Here is a 19410-nt window from a genome sequence, read left to right as displayed (position 1 = left end):
GGGGGCAGCGCCTGTCGGGAGGCCGCTCGCCGGCAGGGCCGGGGCCGTCCTCCCACCCCTCGCCCGCAGCGCCCCGGCCGCGAGGCGCCGCCGCCGCCATTCCGCAGGGACCGGGACCGGGACCGGGACTGGGACCAGGACCGGAACACGCGGGGCCGCGCAGGGAGCGCGCTGCGCGCCCCCGCGGCCCGGCAGCGAGCGGGAGGGGCCCGGCCCGAGCCCGCCCCCTCCGGCGGCGGGTGGCGGCGCCGCAGCGAGGCGGCCATTTTGTGGCGCTGCGCGGTCGGTGGCGCTGGGCTCGGCGCGCAGCGGGGCCCGGGGGCGGTTTGGCTCCGCTCTCCGCCTTTGTCCCGTGCAGAGCCCTCGGTAAGAGCGCGGCGGCGCCCGGGCGGGCCGGGCCCGCGCCTCCCGCCCGCCCCGCGCTGCGCTGCGGGCCCGCGGCGTGGCGAGGCGAGGCGAGGCGAGGGGAGGGAGGCCGGGCGCGGCGCGGCTGGCACGCGGCCCCGCGCACAAAGGGCCGGGCCGGGCCGGGCCGGGGGCGCCGAGCGGGCGCCGCTGCCGCCTGGCCGGGGCCGGGGGGCCCGGGCCGCGCCCCCGCCGCTGCCCCCGCTCCCTGTCCTCTCCTCTCCTCTCCTCTCCTCTCCCCTCGCCTCCGCCCGCGGCCCAGGTGAGTAGGAGCGCGCCGAGCGCCGGCGCCGCGGGGCCCGGCCGTTGGGGGCGGCCGAGTGACCTTGCGGCGGCGCCGGGGCCCGGGAGAGAGGCGCCGAACGGGCCCGGGGGAGCGGCGGGGCCGGGGCCCGGCGGGGGCTGCGGCGGGAGGTGCGCGGCCGGGGAGGGGCCGGCGGCGGAGCCCGGCCCCGGCGGCCTCAGGAAGCGGCGCGGGGCCGCTCCCGGCGGGGCTCTGCGGGGCGGGGGGCGGCCGCGGCGGCCCCGGGGACGGAGCTCGCGTGGGGCCGGCGCCCGGAGGCGGTCCCGGCGGCCGCGGGCCTCGGAGCGCGTCTGCTCCCTGCTGCTGCTCGTCTCCCTGAGGCGTCTTTGGGGAAGCGAGATCGAGATCGCTCCCTGCGCGCAGCTGGGAGCCGCTTCACGTCGTGTGCGTTTGATACCCAGAGCTGGGAGGCACCGTGCTTTTTCCCGACAGACCTGGGTTCCCGATGGCTTGCTGCCTCCAGAATGGGCTGTCGGACCGCTTGGCTCGGAGCACATGTGCAGGCTGTAGCTGTGGTAGCACTCAGTTGATCGAGGAGGTTCTCAGTACAGTTTTGGGGAACAGTTACATCTCTGCTGCTTGTTCAATATCCTGCTCGTATCTCAAACGTTGCTGTGATCCCGTGCTGTTGCTTCTGGCATAAACACTTGGACATAGACAAGGAGGGATGTTTGAGTGTCCAGGAGTCCAAACTGGATGAAATCAACTGATTTTTACAGTGTACAGAATTTGGTATTGTATAGCATAGTCAAATGAAATGTAACTTGTTAAAAACAATGCTGATAACTTGAAGTAACCTTATGTAGGTTTCTGTACAGGAGCTTGTAACTGAGCATCTGTACAAGAGAAATGCTTTTGGCGTGGACTTGTTTAACTTCCTACTACGAGCAAGGACCAGTCTCCAAAAAAAGCTCAATGAGAAGACTTGTAGCAGAGATCGTTTGTAGTGCAATTCTCTATTTTTTTTCATGTGACTTCTAGTAGTTCAGGAATTGAAGGTGGTTTAGGTAAATACTGATTGTTTGACCTAAGCCAGTTTATGGGAGAGTTCAGTTTACATTCTACTGATAACTTTGTTGGTGTGTCCTGAATGGAAATAATATTTTACTTGAGCAGCCTGAGAGAAAAATCTGCTTGCCTGTAATCCAGAGTACCTAATTAAGGTCAAGTTGGGAATGAGGCTAGAATAGTAGCTGCTCATAACAGTGCTGCCTTGATTGAAATGTAAGAAGCATATAATTAATTCTTACCTTTAATTGGATAAGTTCTCTGAAGCTCTTTTTCTTGCTCTTATGGTTCCTGGTTAACCTAAGCCATGATATTGACCTAAATTCTCCCCCTTGGCCAGGGAAGGAGGGTGCAATCCCTAATTTAATTGTAGGGGATATTAAATTCTCTGTCACTGCATCTTTTATGTATATCTGTGTTGCTGGCAGCTCAGTATTGTCTGTGGCTGTAATCTGTCAAACCTTGACAGAAGCTGCCACTGTTGCTGCACTGCTGCCACTTGTCTTCTCTTGCTGCCCATATGGCACTGTCCTGTGCAGATGTGAGCTGAGCTAAAGAATATACACAGGGGGAGGATTTACTGTTGAGACCCATAAGTGCTTGCCTCAGTATTAAAACTGCATTCTTGATGGTTGCCTAATTGTGTAGATGTAGAAGGTTTTGTTGTTGTTTTTTCTGTTTAAGAATAATTGCAGATACCTTGCACATAGTGGCACATCACATTGAGAAGTCTTGTGAAGTGTTTGTAACACGTCTGTTCTTTTTTTATTATTATTTATTCCTTATCATCTTCAAAGTTTTCTCCCTTGCTTGCTTCCAGGTTTTTGTTGACTTCTTGTGCCTCCTGTAGGAAAAGACTGTTTTCAGGTAAGAAATAGTAACTTACACCTTTCAGTTTGTTTTTACGGTCAAAATGCCAGTAGCTATATGACGTCTGTTGTTCAAAAAACTGTTGGGTCTGGTGCATTTTAAGGCATTGTTCTTATGAAAGTGTTTTTTTTGTGTGTGTGCAAGCACCATGTTTAAGTGATCTTGTAAGTGCAGGTGCATAGCATGTCCAGTGCTTATTGATGTGTGTGACAGAAAATAACGCCGGTTAGAATGTAGTATTTACAGCTTTTTTGAGAGTGCTTGCTAATTTCTTGACATGCCTTTGTGTGGTTTCGCTGGGTTTGAGAACTTTCGGCAAGCCTTGTCTGGATTTAGCCAGCTGCAAGCTAACTAGTCTTTTCGTGAACTCTGTTTAAGGTAGGTTTCTGAAATAGGTTGGAAAGAAATGTACCTGTGTCAGTCTGTATCTCTATGTACCATGTTTTTTTTGGGGGGTGGGAAGCCACTGGTTAGTGGGTTGGGTTTTGTTCTGTTATGTTTTTGTTTTTTTTTTTTTTTTTTGTATGAAGTTTGCATGGAAGAGCCTTTCTAGTCTTGTTGTTGAGGTTAATATACTAGTTTAAAATCAGGTTTATTCTTTTGCTATTTATACTCAGAACTTCTCTACCAGAGAAATGGAGAATATCCTCTAGTTCTGCATAATGTTTTAGTGAAGGCACTACCTTGAATGTCTTGTGTTCCAGCTTTAAAATTGAACGTTTTTAGGACACGAATGGCAGTGCCATTGATAGGGCTTGAGTTAGGGTTTCCTTTAGTTTTAAATCTGAAACCTAAAAAGCTTCAGTAATGTAGCAGAGCTTACAAAAAGTACCAGGCTTGAGTTGCTGCTTGACTCTACTGAAAGTTGCTAATGGCTTCTGCATGACACGATCCCCTGTTTTTATATAGGTCCTCTGCCTAGGTTACAGCTCCTTCTTCTCAGTATTGCTGTTACTGGTATTGCGAAAACATGCACTGACTTTTTTTTTTTCCCTGATGCCCTTTCATCTCCGAGCTGGGGGATGAGTCTGCAAGCAGCCTTTAAGAGCACCTCTTTCCTTTCTTCTTGTAATAAAGCTGTGAAGTTGCATCTTCCTTATAGTGTGACACATACACAGATACGTGTCCATAATGTATTATTGTGAATGAAAATGTAGTTTGCTTCATCAAATCTCAAGCCAGTGTAACTTGCAGTTTCACTTTCATTGGCTGTGATGAATATATCCTGCTCTTTAACAGGGAGGGTAGGTTTGGTCCTGCCCAGTGAAGAAGCAGACTACTTGAAAATAATGAAACCGGGACTGCCATGTCTAAGTGTCAGAACACTGAGTACTGGCTTGTTGTAAAAGTGGCCTAAAGGATTTTCAGTGGTTGGTGTTGCAGGTGGTGTAGATTCAATGGAAAATGTTTCTTTTTTTTTTTTTATGAATTCTTTTTAGGTTGACTTCTTCAAAGAAGCAGAAGTCCAGGTCCAGTTGCTGCTGCAGGTACTGTTACCAGATAATTTCTGTGTTTTTCTTTTTATTCCATCCACTTCCAGTTGTTGCCTCTTACTCTGATAGCTGCAATACATGTTGATGCTCAGTGATAAGAAAAATCTTAGGTTCAACAATAACCTGTAAATATATAGGATATCACTGGAACACCCAGAGTGACCTCAAAGCCAGGGGCTGGACATCAGGTCACAAATAAGGAGTTGGTCAATTTACTACCTTCAGTTGTAAGTACCACCTTAAGTATTTTCTCTCTTAAATGTGGATTCTTCTTGAATACCAAGATGGTGCTTTTAGAAGTGATGTAGATGGTAATACTTCAATGCCACCTTAGCACTTAAAAGTTGGCAACTGTTTCCCTCAGAGTATGAAATAGTATTGGACTCAGTACTCTGGAGGTCATGTAAGCAAGCAGAAAATACATAGGCAAATTGAAGTCACGTCCTTTAGCCCTGCTGTTATTTTTTTTTAAAGGTATATTCTTTTTAAGAAGAAATCTGCTGTCTTTGCACAATAATGAGTTTGCCACATGAGTTTTTGAGCCCAAGTGTTGTTCCTTTCCTCATCTGCATCTCAAGGAAACTAGGCAAACAGTTGGCACCTTTTCCAGGGATCTGAAGGATGCACAGGGAACTTTGTGTGTTGTGGTTGTTTTTCTATTGCTTTTGAGGGAGTATAGAATGGGAATAAGAAATGGTCTACTTCTTTCATATTTCTTTCTTGATTGACAAAGGCTCTGTAAGCCCATAATTAGCCATTAGGCAGGGCAAAAATATTTTCGTGGAGATGGTTTTATACTCAGTGCATTCAGCATCATGAAGTGGTGTTATACAACCTCAGGTAGATAAACAGGAGAAATTGTGTTGAGGTGCCCAATCTGCAGACTAAATTAGAACGATTCAGGTTGCTGTAGCTTGTTTCTACCAAACTCTTGCTCTTTGGAGAAGCTTTGCAAATATTGACTTGGAGAAGATTTGTAGATGAAGAAAATGTTCTGGGAGAATCTCTTTGTTTACTTTGCACAACCAAAATGCACATCCCTATGCCATGTGATGGATGTAATTTATTCAACAGAGGATGTCTGTTAAAGGAAGAGGACTGCATTTGGTCATCTTAGCTTGAGTTTGTTTACTTAGCTATACATGCGTGGCATGCTCATTGCAGCATGGATTGATGTGATGAACTTTGTGATGATTTAGAGAAGTTTTTCATAAGAAATGATTCAGCTTGCTTGAGCAGTCTGCAGGTCTTTTAGTTTTTAAACATTTGAACTTGGGAGAGAGTTCTTGCTGTTTGATAGATTAATTTACACCTTAAAATATCCTTCACACTGAACTTAATTTTTCTTAACTAAGATCTAAAATCAGAGAGATTTTAAGAATCTTAAGTTGCTAGATTTATTCAATGACAGAATTGTTTCACATCAGTCTTTTTTTTTCCCTTGATTTTTTTTAGGCTGCTTTTTTGAAGTAGTAGTCAAAATTTCTTCTAAATAATTGTTTTTGTGTGTGTATATACACACACACACATATATATACATATATATATATACATATATATATATATGTATACACATATATATATGTGTATATATATATACACACACACCTGAAATACTAAGAAAACACAAGTTTTATGCTATATCTGAAAAGCCATGCTTATTATAGTATGTTATTTGAACTAGTTGAAGGCTTTTATTGCGGATAGGATTTTGATTGTTTTTCAAATTACCCGTACTAAAAGATCACTTCTTAAGAAATTCTAAGAAACAAAGTTTTGCAGCAGAAATCCACCAGTATGAGTATAAATTGTATTACATCAGACATAATGACTTTTATGAATCCCAGTTTGCTGTAATTATTTGGTAAAAGAATTTTGATGTGCTTCCAAATCGAGAGTGCTCAGGCATGTTGACCCTTTGACTCAGATCTGGCAGTCTTGGCTTTGTTTGTGGGCTGCTTCTCATATTTGGACATCTCGGAATTGAAGCTTTTTTTAAGCTTCCATCCTCAGAGTTAAAGAAAGTTTGGGCAATAAGAATATAATTGGTACAGTGACATTTCTGAGCTTCTCTCAGTAGTAGTTGTCATTGAACTCATGGGAAGAAAAGAGGGGTTTGGGGTAGAGTAGTTGTACTCAAGTCTCTGAATGCTTCAGGTACGCTTGTTTTAAAATCTTACCTGCCAAATAGTGATTAGCTGGAAAAGTGGCACTTAAATTTTTTTGTAAATGAGATAAAAGGAAGAAAACCACCTGTAGGAACTTGTTTTGTATTTAGCAGTCTTTTGGAAGAGATGGTGAGCACAGATTGTGATCCTCTCTGCTGGACGTTTAGCCTGGTGTTTTGTCTAGGGCTATACATTCTCAGTGTGCATGATAAAACTGAAGATATCCTGTAATTTTCTTTAAGTGCAGTTCTGACTACATGGTAGGTTTAAATTGTTAATGATTTATTCAAACATATGCAGCTTAAATGTTAAGTTAGTTGCACATACAAAGTTTTATATACTGTCTACTCGCTTACTGTATGGAGTTATTCTGAAATACCTGGTACAGAAAGAAGCAATAACAGTGAAGTTACTGGTGGCTTCTAGTTCGTGAAGGATAAATGATGGAGAAATTTGATCAGGATACTTGGGGGGAGAGGGGAGTAGAATGTCTTTAAGGACCTTATAGTTCATCTGTAATTTGGATCACAGCAGCCTGGTGACCCTCTGTATTGTAGTATTTTTAGATTAAATTGATATTCCAGAGGTAATACTGTATGATTCTCTGTAGAGGAAGTATTTTTTTGAACTCTGAAGTACTGTTTGTCTCAGAATTCATGAGTATTTTTTTCATTTTCTATAGTTGTACAGCAGTGTTTGGAATGTTCGTGGCCAAATAAGCAACGTGTTTCTTCTTGGTGAGTATAATAATGGATTTCCAATTTTCTTAAATGTAGCTTCTCTTTCTTTAATCTTTTACAGTTTTGTTTTAAATTCATGTTTTTCTTAATTCTTGCAAAGGCACTGTTGATCGTATTCCTATAAATCTAACTCTGGTACTCTTAAAACAGGCATTGCAGGCTTTCAGATGAAGGAAAAAACAGCGGTTTGGTTAAAGTAGTTCTTCTTAAATGTAGTTTGTTTTATTTAGGAAAAATTTGCTCTATTTCATGTGGCTTAAACCCTTTTCCAAAATCTTTTTGCTTGTTCAGTGTGCGTGTGTTTCTTTTATCATTAGTGTGTTACAAGGAGAAAAAAAATAAAATAATAAGAAATAGTTAAGTGGGAGATAAAAATGACTGAAAAACACTCTTTTCAGTATTGAGTACTTATTTCTTTAATTGCACTTGGTAATCTAAATAGGCTTCATTACAGAATAAAATGTTTTCCTCTTTTTTTTTTTGAGGTGCCTGTGTTCATAATATCTGGTTCCACGTTGGTCTCATCATCAATTCGAATCAGCAGCATAGTTGTATGTGATACTGTTGATAGGATGAAAATGGCATTCTCGCTGTCTTAGGGAGAACATGAGGATCTTGACCCAGGAAGGGTAGTTTGTTTGCTAACACCCCTTCACTTTTGTCACTGAGTACTTCAAGTAAATCTTGGCTTCTCTGTGTAGAAGAGGGTAAACGTAGGTTTTCTACTGGTGTCAGTTTGTTAGTCTACATTTGTAAACTAGAAGTATGTCTGAAATAAAATACTAAGTTTTATGCTTTGAGTGAATGTTTGCAGTGTTAAGGAGTTCGCTATACAGTATTACTCTTACAGAAGTAGCACGTGTCAGTTCAGGATCCAGTTTAGGTGTTGTGTTGCAGTTTATTTCCTGTGTTGTTGATTGAGTCTGGCAAACTTCTAAAGCAAGAAGTAAGTATTTGTTAAGATCTAGCTGAAAATACTGCAAGGTGTACCTCAGTACAACTACTTGTAGTTCGGTGTCTTGTTTGGAGTGTCTTTGGGGTAGAAAAATTGAGATGTTAGTGTTCTTGGGAATTTGTTGCAGTGTCTAATAGTCTTCACGTTTAGTTCAGATTTTTTCCTGTTTTTGCTCCTATTGCATTAAAAGAACAGAAGAAACTAAAAAAGAACTTGATTGAATATCTGCAGCACTGTGTTTGAAAAAAACAGTGGTAAGCATCTCTCCTGTAACTTATGGTTTTGTCCTGAAACTTTCTCATCTTGCTGTGAAATGGTGTGTACAAACAAAATATGAAGCAGGACCAGAGGATTCCTTAGATTAATACCTGGTACAGGAACTGTTTTTTAAGTGTAGGATAAAATACAGTGAGGCATACTTTACAGTAGCACTGGAGCTGTAGGCAAAACTTGTTAGGCATGGCACAGGCAAAAAAAAAAAAAAAAAAGTCTGTTGTAATCAGCCTCCCCAGTCAGTGCCAAAATAGTTCTCAAAAGTGGTGGTTAAATGTTAGTGAGATTCTTACACTCAGTCTCCATAAGATGCCATTGGTATTGTATAGTGTAAATGGTGTCTGTAAGTACTGTCTTGCAGTCTGATACGGCCATTACCTTTTCTCATCTGCAGGTTTGTGGTTTCAGCACAGCATGGCTGTGGTCATCCACTTGCAAGGTCTTCGATTGTGGTGGGGACCATGGACTTCTCTGGATTGACCATCCCTGATGGGGGCATGCATATTGTAGGGGGTGAACTGGGTGAGGCTTTCATTGTTTTACCACTGATGCAAGATGCAAGGGCTGGTGTGATGTATGCAGATGGTATAAATAAGAGGTCAAAAGTAATTATTGCTGAGCAGTAAAAACCTTATATGCAAAATGTGGTTGGACTTGGTCCTTGGCAGTTTAAGAATGTTGTAGCAGTGTTGTTATGCTGTCTAGCGCTGGAGTGAATGGCAGAGTCAGCTTATGCTTTGTGGAATCCACTCTTATCCTGTCTTAGCATAGAAACTGCTTATACTGCTATATGTAAAGGAAGCAAAATACATTTGGGTTTTCTGTTGCTTGTATAGGACCTATATTTCAAATCTTGGGGCTAGGTTTAGAAGTCCAGCTTTGAGTTATGCTTGTAGTGCATCTCCAGAGAACACAGGACAACCTCTTGCTGGTTCCTTTCACTCCCCAGTTTCTCAAGTGCTTTTTGATACCTTTTGATACCTTTTCTACCTACCCTGCCTCCTCTTTTCTGTAGTCCTATGGAACCACCAGTAATGCAGAATGCCTATTGGAATTGGACAGCAAGCTTAACACTCCAAATAAAACTTAATACTGTTTTGTATTAAGTGTTTAAGTATTATTTTTTTAATGCAATCTGCCAAAGCTAACCACGTTCTTTTTATGAAGCCAGAGAACTATGATTATTCATCAAGTTCCTTGTTTTTTGTGAATTGGGCTCTGCTAGGAGGGTAGAGGGAGATCCCTGGTTTGGCACAGTTAAAGTACAAAGACAATAAGGCTGAATTGTGGGAGCGAATTTGCCTTCTAAGCTGCTGATGAAATGCTGAAGTAATACTCAGTTTAGAAGTGGAAGTGGTTTAAAGGCAGGGTTTTGTTTTGGTGTGATTGTAGGGAATGTTTCAGTCATAGTCACGAGTGATTTGGAAGACATTGTTTGCAAAGGTAGCTGAGGTTTTGGAAAAGACTGCAGTGATTCTGCAGTTTTCAGAGAGAGAATAAGAGGCTGGTATTAGTGACTCTGCCATAACTGCTCAGTTACTTTTTACATGACAATATGAAACAATTGTTCGATTTCTAGAGGAACCTTCTTTCAAAACTTACTGATGCTCCAGATTTGGGGCTAAGCACTCATGGGAGCTTAAAACTGAAGAGAGTAGGAAATGCTACAGCTGAGAGTATGCAGGACCTCTTTAGTGGAGCAGAAGACTTGTTCTGAAAGACAAAAAAAAATCATGATTCCCAAAGGGTTCTATTAATTTAAGTGTATTCTTCTCTGCATTGTCCTTACATATAAATGTACCTTCCTAATTGGTACCTGTAAGTATTTGAATAGTCTTTTAAATCTAAATTGCTTCACCCTGACTTGTACAGGGAAGGTAAGGATCTCTCTTCTAAACACCAGAAATATGTGCTTCTACTCACACAGATTTGGAAGTGCGTTCTGTTGAAACTAGCAACTTGTCTAAGTTCTAGAGTAACGGTTTCTGAAATGCTCCTGATTTTCATAGTGGAATAAGAAGTGTTAAAGAAAAGCCTTTCAGCTTTGGGGGTAGATGTAGTAACCACCGCTTGCTTTTCTTGTGGTCTCAAGCACTTGAGGAAGATGGATTCCCGGAGTTACCAAAGTGAAAGGCCTGCCCATGTCTTGTTTTAGTTGCCAAGTCAGTATAAATTAATTTTCTGCTAGAGACTGTCTGGAGTTGTTTTGGTATATCTGTTCTGGTATAGTTTAAAGTTTTTTAGGTAGTTATTGCAGGATTGGACAGAGAATCTAAGATATGAAGCAGAGGAAAAACACTGTGCTCAGTGTTGTCTCTCTGAGCAGTGAGGTACTTCAGGAGGTCACGGTCATGCTGTGCAATGTGGAGGGCTTTGGGTTTGCCCGATGGCCCTGTTCACAAAGAACTATGTGATGGCTCCCAGTAAAAGTTTTATCATCTGCTTTCAGTCTTTCTTTAGGGCTGTACATTTAAGCGTAGGACTGTTGAGCTCCTCTACTAACTTAGCTGTGTTGTGTAATGTTCTGCCAAGTATATATCTGCTGGAGGAAGCCGTTCCTGAAACGAGCTGCAGATGAAGAAGACAGCCTGGTTTGCAGGGCATGTGAGCATAGGGACTGCTGGATTGAGATAACAGGATCAGAGGGATGCGAGAACCCGAAGAAGCCCAAATTTCACGATGCGGAAGGGGAGAAGAAGGAAGAACGTGGGGAAGGGGTGGTGATGTGGGTGGTTTTTTCCCTAAATCTTCTGCTCTTGTTCAACTTCCTGATCGGTTGCCTTGTAACAGGCTTGGCTGAGGCGGTGAGGGGTAGTAAGTGTGTGCTCTAACAAATGGTGGTGTTCAGCTGACCAGCTGTGAGGAGGAAAGTTCAGTTTTAGAGGACCTGCAGCCCCTCTAAGTAAAATTAAATGACTTTTGCTGGTTTTTCAGATTTCCCTCTTGTTGTGACGCTCTTTAATTCTTTTTATTTTGATATTTAACTGAAACCTGAAGACCTTCCTTGACGAAGTTGCTGACATTTATGTGTAGAAGCCCTATTGTACAAGATACTGCTACTGAAGTAGCGAGGCTGGTATGCTCCTCTTGCAGGCGAGCTGGAATGCCTTGCAGCTTTTCCTGAAGGGGGGTCTCCTGTAGAGCTTCATTAGTGTACTTGTGGCATTTAGGAGTACTTGGTCTTTGCGTGTCCCTATCAGTGAGATGGAAAGCAAGTTTGCTTGGACAAGAGTCAACTTGCAGCCCCAACTTCTCCTGTGTTACAAGCATTAAGCAACACGTGTGTCTACTTTGTGTTGGGAGGCATTGAATTCTGTTGCTAATGCCAGAAAGTGATATTTCATTGATGTAGATCTGTGGAGGAAGTAGAGGATGTTCCGTTTGAGGTGCAGGTGGATAAGCTGTTTAAAAAAGAAAAAATAAATTTTCAGTTACTTCTTAGATTTTCAGAATAGCATTAGTTGTTGGTGGGATTTTTTTTTTTATTATTCTTAGTGTTTTTTCTTCAGAATGTAACCCCCCAGTTTTCTTTGATTTCCTTTCCCCTCCCCTTTTCTAATTAAAAGCTATGGAGCTGGAAGGTAACACCCACACCCCCAAATGTCTAGCCATGTAAGCCAACACTGGCTCTGGTTCCTGGACTGATTCAGAGCCATGCTGAGCTAGTCAGCTGTTTATCAGATACTCAAGAAAAGTAACTTGAAATGATTCTCAGTTCCTAGGTGGCTGAAATACCTTGCAGGTAGTGTCAATGAATCACTGTGTAGTGAATTGAGCACTCTGCCAATAGCAGTTTGTTTTTTTCCCCATACCTTTGCATGCTGTTTTAATAGTAGAGAAAGTAGGTATAAAGCTGTGCTTCAGAGGAAGAAAACAGGTAATCTTGTGGTAGAGCAGTTTCTTTGTAATGTGCTTGTGTTGCTTGAGGTTGTGGGGGTGCCTATATGGCCCTCCCATAGCAAATGGCCTGGTATACAAAGTATGTCAGTGGAATAGCTTTTCTCTGCAATAGAAGCTTTATGACTTTCTTAAAGATTTTTGGTTTCCAAACCATGTTTGAACTTTGAGTAGTTTTTCATAAAATAATGTTAATCTTCTTAGAGGTGCAGCTCAGCAGATGCCATTGCTGTTAATCTATTCTGTGAAAGAAAGTGCTACTGCTTACTTCAGTTGCCTGTGCATGTCTACTCATTCTTGCAGCATGACAGTTTTTTTTGTTGTTGTTTGTTTTTGTTTTTTTTAAATTTAGTTTGCATCCATTTTATGCACCTTTCTTTGAATCCTCAAGATACAGGAGGAGATTCTTCCCTCTGAGGGTGGTGAGGCCCCTGGTCCAGGTTGCCCAGAGCAGCTGTGGCTGCCCCATCCCTGGCAGTGCCCAAGGCAGGGCTGGATGGGGCCAGGGGTGGTCTGGACTGGGGGTAGGGGCCCCTGTCCATGGCAAGGGTTGGGGCTGGGTGGGCTTTAAGGCTCCTTCGAACCCAAACCATTCTGTGATATTCTGTAATGGCTTCTTACTGTAGGCTATAAAGCATACTCCAATTTTTGGGTCTTGTGAGCTTAAAGACTACAGGAATGGATTCATAATTTGTATCTTATAATTGTGGGAAGTGACTGACAAAAATTCGGGAGAAGTAGCTTCTGATCAGGCTTCATACAAAATGTACCTTTGGCAAGATTTCTTAAAATGTTTATCTGTTGGATGTGTTAAGAGACTTTTTATTTTCTGGTTAAAATGGTGGAGAAGAGGGAAGAAAACACAAATACGGTAACAGTTTAGGCAGTTTCTAAAGTTGGTTAAAGTATCTGCGTGATTCTTTAAATTCCTGCATTTGTAGTGATGAGGTAACATAGCATTTGAGAGTGTTTTACTAACATAGATTTTGAAAGATTGTTACTACGTATGTTTTTGCCCACTTCCTATTTACTGGATTCCTTGTTTTCCTTAAAACCAGGAAGGGGAGGGGGGAAATAATATGAAACTTCTCTCTCAGTCTTGAATAAACATTGGGTTGCAGAGTTCTTAATTGACTGATGGACAAAGGTTGAGCTTCAATCTTTCCTTGTCTGGTAGCTATCCTTTTGAACACATTTCTTGAATGATTCTGCACACTATCGCTTGGGAACTCCTGTTTAAGAGGTAATGGTCCCCACTAGTTCCTGTAAACAAGAAATACCAGGGTCCCTTAACATCTAGCTCTTGGGGGTTATGGTGCATAAGTTTATTTTGTATGTGTCTTGATTAGTGATTGATATTTAATTGCATTTTTCAGGGGAATAAAATCAGCAGTGTTGATTTTACAAAATGACAAAACATCCTCCGAATAGAAGAGGGATCAACTTTGAGGTGGGAGCCCAGTTGGAAGCCCGTGACAGATTAAAAAACTGGTATATTTTTAAAAACATTCATATTATATTAACTCTAAGTCTTTAATATATTAAACATTTTATATTGATACCGTATTTAGAGTCCTGGTCGTTTGTTTTTAGGAAAGTAGTTAATTTCTAGCAGTTTATATACCAGTGCTTAAAATGGGCAATACGTGCTGATCTGTTGTGCTGGCCTTTTAAAACGTGTACTAGTGCTGTATGTCTGGGAAATAGGACTACACAGACCTAGCAGGGCTTCAGACTGGTACTCTGCAATTCACGTTTTTACTCTGTGCTATACACAGAGTAGTCATTGTGAAGAGATAAATCCTTTGAAGTATAGAGTACCCAAGGTATTTCCTCAGTGCTTTCTTTCCCATTGCTGTTAAGAAGTTGTAGGATTTAAAGTCTGAAATTGTTATAGCCCGAGGGTGGTCAGCCACCAAATTAATGAACTGGATGGGGAAATGCTATTAAGTTTGGAATGCTATAGAGCTTGTCTTGCAGACTCGAGTTGTGAGGAAGAAGACTTAGCAACTGCAGCAGGAGGGGAAAAAGCCCTAAAAGTTAACATGGGGTAACTGAGCCAATTTAGGTTAAGTTTGAGCCAACTTCAAACCTTCTGTTTAGGTAATGTTAAATGTAGCTCTTTATGGAAAGAACATGAAGCGCAAATATTAAGTTATATTTTGTTGCCTTTCCTGTGTGACTGAGAGTTGCATAGGTAAGGCTTCAGCCTGAATCTGCATGTATCTTTTGTATTCTTGAGCTTTGTTTATGCGAGAAGTAATTGTCAAGCTTACAAAAAAGGTTTCTTAGCCTGTAGTGTAGGCTTACTAGAGGTACAGTAGAGTATAGATCACATTTGAGTAAGACTAAAAATTCTGATTAGTAACTACCTATCTGATGTGTTTGGAGAACAACAGTGGCTCAGAGTATGAGTATGTAGTGCTTACATGGGAAAACCTGGCAGGCTGGGATAGAATTCAACACCCACTACTTTCCACGTATCCCTTGACTTAAATTGGAATTTTGTATATACTAAGTGTCCAAAACCAAACACTTACTTTTTAAAAGCTCTTAATTTTAATTGACCTGCATGTTCTGCATGTTCTGCAACTTAGTTTTGATTTTTTTTCTTTGCTTGCTGAGTTTTGGAAACCTGGGTCAGGAAGTCCACGTTTCCTTGACTGGTAATCTCCATATATTTCTGTATTAAGGGGTTATGAACCAAAACCTTTAAAAACTGAGGGCTTATTTTCTCTTAGCAGCATTAGCAGCGACAGACTGGGGATACCTGTCCAATCTCTTTCATAGAAGGTATGGAATGTAGAGGACAGCAGACTATTTTCATGTTGTACTTTCACCTGCTCCTGCATGAACAGGACCACTCTCTGATATGGCTACAATGCACTCCTTTTATGTGGATATAAAATTGTCTGTTTCCAGATGCTATCTCTTCTAGATCTTCAGAGGTCCAAGCTTTTTGTTTTGTTGCTATCTTGGTACTTAAACATAGGCAGAGGTCTCCTCTTTGAACAGAGGGCTGCCTTTGATTTCTGTGCTCAATACCAAACGCACTAGTCAATTAGTGGGCCGGTATCGCTTCTCAAATTGCAGTAGTGCTTTGGGAAGTGTTTCATATCAGAGCCTCATTTACCTGCCTTTCATGGCAGCAACTCTTGCCCTGGAATGCTAGTTCAGGACTTCCACGGTGTTTGGTTATGATGCCAGCCTCCCAGCCCTATTGAATAGAAAAAGTTTGCACATGCCAGCAGAGGAGTCAGTGTAACAGCTGCTCCTTGCCAGGCTGCGAAGTGAATGTTTGTGTCACTTAGATCGCATCTCAAAGGTTGCTTTGGTGTATCTTAATGATCATAGTGTATTGAATGTGTGCTGAAATTCCTGATGTTGGTTGTCTGGGTAACCTTCTAGGCTTGAACTCCAGAGAGTAGAGTGAGTACTTTGGTGCTTGCCTTATTTTAAAGGCTTGGCTGAGCTGTTATAATGGTTATAATGAAACTTTTGATTCTAGTTGAGGTTCTTGAGTATTGAGATCAAGATTACTCTTCCTAGGATAATTTTACTGCCCTGTTATGGTAAAGATTGTTTAATTGTACATGCTGTCAGAATTTTGTTCCACTACTGAAAGGATGGAAGCTCATAGCTGTTGTCCTCATAGACATTTCTGTTCTTCTTAGTGTTGTCTTGACTACAGTAAGCTCCTCTTTTCCTAGCTCCAAGAAAAAAGGGGTGTTACAGCACTTGCAACTAAGTATATAGGAAAGGAAAGGGATACAAATTATTCCAAGGAAAGGGATACAAATTATTCCAGTGCTGAGAGAGGGGAAGTACTTCTAGTCAGCACTGTGATTTTAAATTTCCAAATACTCCTACAAAGAAAAGGGGAGGGCTTTACACTTGTCTGTACAAGAAACTTATTTTCATATTGTTTGCTGTGCTCTGACAGCTGTAGTCTGAAGTTGCCAGTCACTGCTAATCCCTGTCTGATAAAGAGTTACGCTGTTTTGAGATTTTGAGTGTTGCTTGGGTGTTCTTATCAAAACTTATTCCCATAGTTTGTGATTCTTGGTGGTTTTCCCTTGCTTTCTGTTTAGCTAGCTCATTAGGCATAAGACCTTGAAAGATACAAGCTCACGGTTCCTTTTGAATTGATCTGGAAGGCCATCTGTTTTAGTCTCCTGATTAAATCGTAGGAAGTTGTCTGACTGCAACTTGTTTTTCACAGGTTGTTGGGTAAATACTCAAATCAGTCTCTAACTAATTTCTTGCCCCAAATCAGTTAGTTGCTCTGAAAGCCCAGGGAGCCATGCTTCCTTTGTGGTTTGGGAGAGGACGGCCCATACCTGGACACCTGGCAGTCTGATCTTTTCATGCCTTGTAATCCAGACTTCAGCTGTTGGCTTTTCGCTTTGCGTATCTTTCCATAGTGTGTTTTCCTGATTAAACAAGTTTCTTAAGTTACGTCTGTCCCATGGTAAGTTCACAGGCTTTTTGGATATCCCTACAACGTTCATAAAAAGCATGTGCTGTATTGCTTCTACCACTTCTGTGTATATCTGTGTGGACTTCAGGAGGCACAACACTTTGAAAGCTAGGGGATAAATGCTGGAGGAAGGAAGCTTGCAGTGTCCATGTGTAGTGCTCAGAGCTGTTGAGAACCTGTGAACTTTTTTCTTCACTTTAAAGTTTCCAGGCACAAGGCAGTGCCATGGTGCTTCGTAGCTGAAAAGGTCGTGTTGGGGAGGGCCGTTGAAGTTTCTAGCTAGATGTAGCAGAGCTTCTAATAGATCCCGTGTTCCAGTTGAGCACTGAACGTTGTTCACTGATGGTGGTTGCCTCAAAAAGGGAAGATGTTCAGCCTTCCCTGTATGTTACCCAGGAACTGCAGTTCACCCACACTGGCTCTCAGCCAGGCTAAAAATTGAGGCTTACTGTCAAGTATGTTTTTGCTGCTATTGTTGATAGATCAGGGTCTCCCCCACTATCAGGGGATTTTTAGAAGGCGAGATGGAATAGGTGCGTATGGTACTGGTGCACAGTTCCCAGGTGGTGGTTCTTGTGGTGAAGGATCCTGTTCTTCCTTTCCCTGTATGAAGAAGGCAATAGTCTTGGACTGTATAGTTCATTGAGTCCTGTCACGTGGGCATGTCTCTCTCCTGCAGGAGAAAACTAGTGGCTGCGTGGGTTTATCAGAGATGGATGTCTTTGTAGAACAGATCATTAGTTTAAGTCTGTTCTTGATCATTCTTTATCAGTATCCCTCTTTATCTTTGAGGATCTGGATGAGCTTCAGGCAAGAACTTCCTTTTGCTGGTCTCTCATTGAGAGGACCTGGAAATTCCTGTCTTCATTTTTGCTGTACTATGCAGGGAACTGGGTAATGCTTTTTGTAGTTACCTCTACTGAGTGTTTTGTAGTTGCTGAGATATACAAGAGAAAGCTACCTTTAATAGAACTTTCTTGTATGTGGAAGGACTTTGAATCTTCCTTCCTTATCAAACCCAGAACTGCTCAGGTTATCTGGACCGATGGGCTGAGGCCAACTGTATCAAGTTCAACAAGGCCAAGTGCCGGGTCCTGCACCTGGGGCGCAATAACCCCAAGCAGAGCTACAGGCTGGGAGATGAGTGGTTGGAGAGCTGCCTGGCAGAGAAGGACCAGGGAGCATTGGTGGATAGTCAGCTGAATATGAGCCAGCAGTGTGCTCAGCTGGCCAAGAAGGCCAACGGCATCCTGGCTTGTATCAGGAACAGTGTGGCCAGCAGGGCTAGGGAGGTGATCGTCCCCCTGTACTCAGCTCTGGTGAGGCCGCACCTCGAGTACTGTGTTCAGTTTTGGGCCCCTCGCTACAAGAAGGACATCGAGGTGCTTGAGCGGGTGCAGAGAAGGGCGACGAAGCTGGTGAGGGGCCTGGAGAACAAGTCCTACGAGGAGCGGCTGAGGGAGCTGGGTTTGTTCAGCCTGGAGAAGAGGAGGCTCAGGGGCGACCTTATTGCTCTCTACAGGTACCTTAAAGGAGGTTGTAGCAAGGTGGGGGTTGGTCTGTTCTCCCATGGGCCTGGTGACAGGACGAGGGGGAATGGGCTTAAGTTGAGCCAGGGGAGTTTTAGGTTGGATGTTAGGAAGAACTTCTTTACTGAAAGGGTTGTGAGGCATTGGAACGGGCTGCCCAGGGAAGTGGTGGAGTCACCATCCCTGGAGGTCTTTAGAAGACGTTTAGATGTAGAGCTTAGGGATATGGTTTAGTGGAGGACTGGTTAGTGTTAGGTCAGAGGTTGGACCAGGTGATCTTGGAGGTCTCTTCCAACCTAGATGATTCTGTGATTCTGTAAATGTGATATCTCTTAGCCATCACTAGAAAAGGAAAGTTACTTTCTAGGAAGGAAGGGGTAAAGGTATCCCTACCCTAAGTATCTCCTATCCTGTTTTCTTTCTCCTCCATAGCCTTTGCTGTATGTGTTCTGATAATATACAGGAACAGAGTAATGGCAATGCTTGAGGTGAGGTATGTGGTTTTAGGCAGGGCCTTAGGCTGTGGCTGCAGTGCAACTCTCTGGTGTGGAGTATTTGTAGCTCTCTTTGAAGAAGTTACGAACATCTCATATCTGCTGAAGTATTTAAGTTGTAGGTAACCCTTCTTTTGGTCCGTATGGGATTGTAAAGTAATACTCTGTATTGTATTTTAAGTCTCAATTCATTCTTTTTTAGTTTTATTTTTAGTGTTAAGCTTAATCCTTTTGAAATGCCACTTCTTTATGCTCCTACCCCTTATTCTGTCTTCTTAAGTGTGATCTATAATTGTGATTTATTAGGTAAAGAGTACTTCTGGGTTTGAGGTTTTTTTGTTTTTGTTTTCCTTTAGGCCTTTGTTCCAGAATTTAGTGGGGTCTTGTTTTCAGTTATCTGAAATAAAAACATTGACGAGTAAAGGTTTTCTCCTGGTGCTATTACTGCAGAGGGAAAATTTCAATATTTGGGATGTTAGCACATTTCACTATCCCAACTGAAGATGTGATTCTGAAATGCGTATTTAAGTTGCAAATTACCAATGCAATTAAAGAAATGCATAGTTTGAGGTCTTCCTGATTAGAAATCATTGTGTGCCCTCTCGCTGGTTCCTGTGCTTTCAGTATACCAAGAGCCTTGCTTGAAATTCCTAGGACTTTGAAAACGGAATTTAACTTTAAGAACCCAGAACTTAAATTGGGTGTAGTGTCTACATTAGACTTACGCAGTTAAACTGAAGAGGCAATTTATGACACGTGTTGATGGGTATCTCTGGAAGAAGTTACTGTATTGA

At 42.5% G+C, this 19410-nt stretch overlaps 1 protein-coding gene across 9 annotated transcripts in view; it reads left to right on the top strand.

The window, feature by feature from the left end:
* Positions 1–237: 237 nt before the first annotated feature.
* PHF20 (PHD finger protein 20) overlaps positions 238–19410 on the top strand; it is a 69020-nt gene continuing 49847 nt past the window's right edge. For 4 of the 9 annotated variants that reach the window (XM_084538291.1, XM_084538290.1, XM_084538288.1 and 1 more), the window contains exons 1-5: positions 238–366; positions 2538–2584; positions 4027–4074; positions 6931–6985; positions 13490–13604. In XM_084538291.1, coding sequence (XP_084394417.1) covers positions 13522–13604 — 83 coding nt within the window. In that variant the 5' untranslated portion in view covers positions 238–366; positions 2538–2584; positions 4027–4074; positions 6931–6985; positions 13490–13521. Of the gene's footprint in view, positions 367–644; positions 668–2537; positions 2585–4026; positions 4075–6930; positions 6986–8133; positions 8198–8610; positions 8739–13489; positions 13605–19410 lie in introns of those variants that run through there. The other 5 variants (XM_084538292.1, XM_084538289.1, XM_084538285.1 and 2 more) reach the window with 3 other exon arrangements.

The sequence above is a fragment of the Aythya ferina genome, assembly GCF_964211825.1.
Source record: "Aythya ferina genome assembly, chromosome: 16".
Taxonomy (NCBI): domain Eukaryota; kingdom Metazoa; phylum Chordata; class Aves; order Anseriformes; family Anatidae; genus Aythya; species Aythya ferina.
Note: the sequence above shows the minus strand (reverse complement) of the source record. Positions and strands in the feature narration are given on the sequence as shown.